Raw genomic sequence first — 6,612 nt, 5'->3', positions numbered from 1 at the left:
AACTGTGCAGCAGGAGCGGAGCCTGAACATGTTGGGTGCTGTGGGGAAAGCATCGCCTGGAGCAACTGGTGATACAGGACCCAAACACAAGCCTCGTGGCCCCAAAGGGAGGTTTACGGGGTCCCAAAGCACCCTCCGGGCTCCAGGCTGCAGTGGGGTCTCCAGGAGCACATCGCAAACATCACGGCCGGTGGGCTCATCCTTCCCCAGCCTCAGGCAGGAGCAAATCCCCGTGGGGTCGGAGCACTCCTGGGGGGCTCCTCATGCTGGAGGGGAGAGCAGCAGCGCTCAGCAGCCACCCGTCTCCCCTCCCCTGCTCGGCAGCAGCGGGTCACTGTGTGCCCCTGTCCCCTTTGGGTGGGGGCAATGGGTCGGGGCATTTCTGCAGGGGGCAAATCTTTGCCTGGGAGAGGAAGGGATGGGGCAGCACCTGCAGCCATAGCCTGGGGGGTGCAGGGGCACTCGGGGATGGGGGGTCTCTGCTCCAAAGGGTGCTGGGCACTGTGCCCAGCGGGGAGGCTGCCGCCGAACCAGGGCAGCGCCTGCGGGAGCACACGGGCTGGGCAGGGCGGCGAGGGCTGGGCGAGCTGTGGAGGCAGCAGCGTGGAGGAAGCCTGGCACTGGGGGAGCTGGGACCTTTCATCCGACAGAGCTTGTTTTGCTTTTGCCTCCTGTTGCACACCTAGAACAAAAGTTCAGAGGTTGCTCCGGGATTGATGCTGTGCCAGGCTGCCAGAGGGAAAGCAGTGCCACTCCCAGCTGGCATGATGCTGCCTGCTGCTGCCCGAGCCCCTTGCCACTGTGCCCGGCACGCTGCTGGCACCATCCCCGGCACTCTGCATGGAAGAAGCTCCTCGTTCGGCTCTGGGACAAGCCCAGCCAGCAGCAGTACGTGGTCCCCACCGCTGGTTTCACGTTGCCTGTACTCACCACGGCCTTGCAGCCTGGCGCGAGGTCTCTGCAGCCCCCGGCCCGTGGCTCGGACACAGCCGGGGAGGCTGGTGGCAGCGGCAGCATGGTGGCCAGGGGACTGGAAGCGCCTGGCCTCCCGCCCCCGGACTCCTGCCAAACATCTGCAGCAGGCAGGGGCCAGCTCCAGCCCGGCTCTGGTGGAAAAACAACCGAGGAGGGAGGGTCAGGCTGTGCAGCGCGCCTGCATTTGGGGTGGGGACCCCGATCTGGAAGGGTGGAGCGGCACACTGCCCTCGGACAGTCTTGCTGGAGCCGCCAGCACCCTTGGCTCTCCCATGCTGCCTCTGGCATGGCACGGCATGGTGGGGACACTGCGTGACAGGCCCAATGTCCCATGGAAGTTCAGTGGCAGAGATGGGGTCCATCAACTTATTAAATCCTCCCCTGCTCCCCACCTCCACCGAGGACAATTCAGCAACCAGGACCCAAGGAGAGGGGACTTGGAGAAACGGGTCCCTTATTTTTGTTTTGGTTTTAAGAAAACGCGGTTCAAGAGTGGCTCAGCCTTTCCCTGCACGTGGTGGGGATCAGGGACACGTGGAAGGGACACAACCGTGCTGTGCCACCACTGCACGTGCCGCACTGCTCCTCCTGGGCCCAAGTCCCTGCTAACCACGGGAAAGCCACCAAAGCCCCACGCAGGCAATTAGGGGATATAATTAGAAGCGGGTGGCTGTTCCTGCGGTGGGAACTAGCAGGGCAGGGAGCGCAGCCCCGAGCAGGTCCCCGGCTCTGTCCTGGCTCTGTCCTGGCTCTGTCCTGGGAGGCGGCTCAAGCCCTGGCCGGGGTCAGCACCGTGAGCTGGCTGGCGAGCACGGCACCGTGCCGGGGAGCATGGCGCCATGCTGGGCATGCACCAGTCCCTGTTGGCTGCAGGATGCAGCGAGGTGCAAGCAGCGTGCTGGCTGGCCAGGAGCTGCAGCCCCATGGTCCCAAATCTCCCCAGAGCCTGGGAAGTGGGTGGGGAGGGTTGAGCCCCTGCTTTTGGCTCCCACAGGCTCCCCAGTTTTGGCAAGGAGCTGCCTCGCACTGCCCACAGCCACATCTGTGAGGGGTGACCGGCGCATCCCTGCAGCCAGCCCGGCCGTTGGCGCGTTGTGTTGGGCTCTGGGCAGTCCCCAAGCAGCAGCTGAGCGTCTCAGGGGTTTGCCTGGACCTGGGGGAGCACCCCACACCACGTGGGGACCCGTGGCAGGGCAGGGCTAAGCCACTTCTCCAGTAGCAGTGCAGGTTTAAAGCTTTGGGAAATGCTGCCCGTGACAGAGGGACCCGGACCCCCCCCTGCTCCATGGGTTCCCCGTGTGCCTGGGGGACGTACCCGACCTCCCATGCCAGCCGAGGCTGCACTCGGAGCCTGACAACATCAGCCTTTCCCAGGACATGGTGTTCCTGCCGGCAAAGGACACGGGGTTGGGAGATTGCTCCCAGCTTCCCCCAAGCCATGGCCCCACTCCCCTTCTCTGGTGGCGTCTCCGGCAGCCGGCTCGGTGACAGCACCCTGGCAGGGCTGGCCCTGCTTTCTAGTAAAGCCAAACCTCGTGCTGGCGTCCACGGTCCCCCGGGGCTCACCCGCTGACACCCCGTCCTGCCCTCCATCCCAGGCCAGCCCCCACCCCAAACCGCAGCCCCCCTCCAGCCAGTTAATTCTCCCATCAAATAATTGTTTTTATGGGATTTCAGGGAATTTACACCTCACCAGGGATATTTCCCTTGGAGCCAGCCCAGGGTAAATGTTTACATTCCCCTGATATGCAAACAGGGCCCTGGAAACTCCTGCCCCTTGGCCACAGCAGGGTCACCATGGGGCTACGGCCCCCCAGCCCCAGCACAGCCCCCCTCGGGAGGGACCCTAACCCAAGGCAGCTTCTAGGAGCACCCTAATTTTCTGGGCTGCAAAGGAGAGAAGCTTGATTAACCCTTTCCCACCCTGGAGCAGCCCAGCCATGGGAGGGGACCCTCCCCGGGGATGCTGCTGGGGCGATTCGGTCCCTGCTCCTCGGGTCCCAGCACCCCGCTCCGGGAGGGTGGATGTCACCCCGGCCGGGTGGGGACATCGCCTGGCACCTCTCCCACCCCGCGGGTTTTGATCCCCGGGTCTTTGGCTCATATAACGCGTTGCATAAACCCATGGCACACGCGGCTGCCCCGTGTTGTCGCGGCTGTCCCACGTCCCTGTCCCGCCGAGGTGCCAGCATGGCACCGCCACCCCCCTCCTCCCCAAACGGCCCCCCCGCCGCCGCCCTGTCCGTCCCAGGGCCCAGACGGTTAACGCAGCCCTCGGCCCGTCCTTCCTCCGGCGATTGGCTCCCCCCGCTCAGCCCAGCAGCTATTTCTCGGCTGTCGGGCTGGGAGGTGGCAGAAGGGGACAGGGAGAGGTGTGTCCCCCGAGGAGGGTGTCCCCCGAGGAGGGTGCTCGCACCCCACGCCAGCCCCGGCCATGGGGGGCTGGTCCGGCAGCGCCTGGATTTTGTCCCTTTTCTTGGCTGGGCTGGTTCAGCCGGGGCAGAGCCAGGAGAGGGAGAAGGTAAGGGGGGGGGGGACGGAGGGACGGGGACACCCCCCACGGGGGGTGCGGAGGGGGGGAGGTGGCACCCTGGGGACCCGCCTGTCCCCAAGGCTCGCTGCAGAGCTCCCAGGGACAGGAGTGGGGCACGGGGACCCTCCCCGTCCCGATGCCTGGAATCATGGGGGGATTTTGCTGAGCAAAGGGGGAATCGCTGTCCTGGGGTTGGGGACAGAGGGGGACAGAGCCTTCTCGTCCCCTCCCAGTGACCCCCACAGGGGTAGAGCACAGGGCTTTTGTTCCATGCGCAGTGTCCAGGGGGGTGCACCGATGTTTGGGGGGTGCAGGGGCCGCTGTGTCCCCACGCCCCCATGGGCAGAGAGCAGGGGTGACCAGAGAGCAGGGGTGACCGTCACCCCCGGCCCCCCGCCAGCCTCTCCACCCGGGGTGGGTGAAGCAGAGCCCCACTGCCAGGATCTGGCCGGCCCCATGGAGGCTGAGCTCCCCGGGCAGAGCCCCTGTGACTTTATCTCCTGCCAGCTCCCAAAATAGTCCCTCGGTGGCACTTGGGTGAGCCTGGGTGCCCTGATGGGAACAGGAGATGGGGTCCCCTGGGTTAACCCCTGCAGCACCACAGGCAGAGGCTGTTCCACCATGGCATGGGTCTGATCCAGCCCCGGTCGCTCCTTTCCCTGGGCCTGGCTTGGCCACGGCACAGCAGGGTGCTCTGGCTGCCCCTTCAGAGGGGTGCGTGCAGGGGTGGTGGGGTCCTGCCCGCCTGCAGCCCCAGGGAGGCTGGGGCTGGTCTCCCCACGCCAGCTCAGGCTGTTTTCCAGCCTCTCGCCTTCCTGCCTGGCCGGGTAAACATCCCTCCAGCTGCAGCCAGCCCCGCTGTGTGCACGTGTGTGTATGTGCACGCACACGCCAGCCTGGCCTGCCACCCTGACCTTGGCATGCCGGACCCTGGCTGCCGCCAGCAGCATTTGGGGCAGGAGACACAACGCAGGCAGCTGCTGTCTCAGCCAGCGCTGGATCTGCTGCTCTGGTGGCCATGGGTGGCCGTGGGGTGGGTGAGCGGGGTGGCCGGCAGCCCCCAGCCCCATCCCACTGGATGCTCCTCGCCCCACAGGTGAAATGCTACGGCTCAGTGCAGGGCACCATCTACGATTACGGGGCCCTGACCATTGATGGGGAGGAGTACGTCCCCTTTAGGAACTACGCGGGGAAGATGGTGCTTTTTGTCAACGTGGCCACGTACTGAGGCCTTACCCTGCAGTACCTTGGTAAGGGTCCCGCGGGGCGCGGGCACCCGGGGGACGGGGCAGGCAGCCGAGGAGCAGGCGGCGTCACCCAGGCGTGCAGCCCTTGGCAGGTCCCCATGGTCCGTCCTGCCCCGGGGAGCTGGGGGAAGGGGTAACGCCTGCTCCCCAGGACCCAGCCCGGGATGCTCCGAGGGGGTCGGTGCAGGTGTGGGGGTAAGCCTGGTCCTCTACTAACCCATCCCTGGCTCTGCTTGCATGCAGAACTGAATGCACTACAAAATGAGCTGGGGCCCTATGGGCTCGTCGTCCTGGGCTTCCCCTCCAACCAATTCGGGAAGCAGGAACCTGGCCAGAACTCCGAGATCCTCCCGGCACTGAAGTGAGTACTGTGCCAGGGGGCTGTGGGGCACCTGCCCCCCTGGGCTGGGCTAGGGTCCCCAGCCAGGCGGTGGGTACATAGGCTGCAGCTCCTGCTGGCTGTGATCCCCCTCCCTGCCTGGGGCTGTGGTCCCCAAAAGCACAGGGTTTGGGGTTCCCCCACAACCCCTGTGCAGCCCCAAGAGCTGCCTGCTGCACATCGCTCCCCTTACAGGTATGTCCGGCCAGGGGGTGGCTTCGTCCCCAACTTCCAGCTCTTCCAGAAAGGGGATGTGAATGGGGCCAAGGAGCAGAAGGTCTATACCTTCCTGAAGGTGAGTGCTGTGGTCGCAGGGGGTGAGGGCAGCACCCAGCTTGGTTTTTTTAGGGGGGCAAGGCAGTGACGTGCTGGCCCCCATTGCAGAACGCCTGTCCCCCGGTGGCGGAAGAGTTTGGGAACCCCAAGAACCTCTTCTGGGAGCCCCTGCGGAACCACGACATCAAGTGGAACTTCGAGAAGTTCCTGGTGGGCCCCGACGGCGTGCCTGTCATGCGCTGGTACCACCGCGCCAACATCGCTGTCGTGAAGAACGACATCATTGCCTACATGAGGCAGCAGCAGGAGCAGCAGCAAGAGGACCAGCAGAGGCAGGGGATGCCAGCCTAGAGGGTGGCTCCCCCCACCACTGGCACCTCCCTCGTTGTCCCCTCCCGGGATGCTCCCCAAGCAGCAGGAGCCAAACGCTGAGCCACCACGCTGTCCCCCCCCCCCTCCATCGCTCCCCTCTCTGCCACCTCCCGGCTGGGATGAGACCAGTGGCAGAGACCTCAGCGATGGGAGAGGGACATTTCCCAATAACCCCGTGTCCCACCTCCACCCCCAGCTTGCCCCTGCCTCTGCCATCCCACCGGGGGGGACGCAGGGGCCGGCCGCCCCTGGAGCAGAAGACCACGTCTTCGTGAAGGCTTGGCCCGAAAGCCCCCAGCGTGGGGCGGGCCTGGCCTGATCCTGCCAGGCACGGAGCAGCTCTTCAGTGCATTCAAGCTGCCCGTGGTTCCGGCGCAGAGACGCGCTCCTCTCCCAGCCGGGGAGAGCCAGCCCCTCGCCCCCCGCCACAGAAATGCCAAATAAAGGCTCTGCAAACACGCAGCCCTGCTTCCCGCCCGGGGGTGGGAGGAAAGAGTGGGGGGCACAGCAGCCAGCCTGGGGGTACCAGCAGGGAGGGCTGGCTGCCAGCTGGAGAAACTCCATTTTTTTTTTCAGGTCAGCTGCAAACATGGATTTATCATCACAGCCCAGCATTTAGGGAGAGTATGGGGGGGTCAGTGCAGAGCAGAGGGGGGAAAAGCGGCTGGCAAGGAGCATGCCAGGGCACCCTGCCTCCTGCAGCCATGCTTACAGAAATAGGGTTGGTTTTTCTTTTTTTCCCCTCCAGGCTTGTTTTCCTGGAGTGAGATTTGCTCTGTGCAATTTGAGAGACTGGCCCCAAGGCCATGGTTGCAGGGAAAGGCAGAGGG

The 6,612-nt window shown here is 65.2% G+C and overlaps 1 protein-coding gene across 1 annotated transcript; it reads left to right on the top strand.

Moving 5' to 3' along the window:
• Positions 1-3,288: 3,288 nt before the first annotated feature.
• Positions 3,289-6,244, top strand: GPX3 (glutathione peroxidase 3). Its single transcript, XM_087753854.1, has 5 exons — positions 3,289-3,496; positions 4,605-4,758; positions 4,999-5,116; positions 5,330-5,429; positions 5,519-6,244. Exons 1-5 carry the CDS (start codon positions 3,410-3,412, stop codon positions 5,759-5,761), a joined length of 702 nt encoding a protein of 233 aa, XP_087609980.1. The 5' UTR covers positions 3,289-3,409; the 3' UTR covers positions 5,762-6,244.
• The last annotated feature ends 368 nt before the right edge of the window (positions 6,245-6,612 follow it).

The sequence above is a fragment of the Nipponia nippon genome, unplaced genomic scaffold (assembly GCF_047370975.1).
Source record: "Nipponia nippon isolate SJK-2023a ecotype South Korea unplaced genomic scaffold, ASM4737097v1 scaffold_17, whole genome shotgun sequence".
Lineage (NCBI taxonomy): Eukaryota > Metazoa > Chordata > Aves > Pelecaniformes > Threskiornithidae > Nipponia > Nipponia nippon.
The sequence above is the reverse complement of the archived record's forward strand: the minus strand, read 5'-3'. Positions and strand labels throughout refer to the sequence as shown.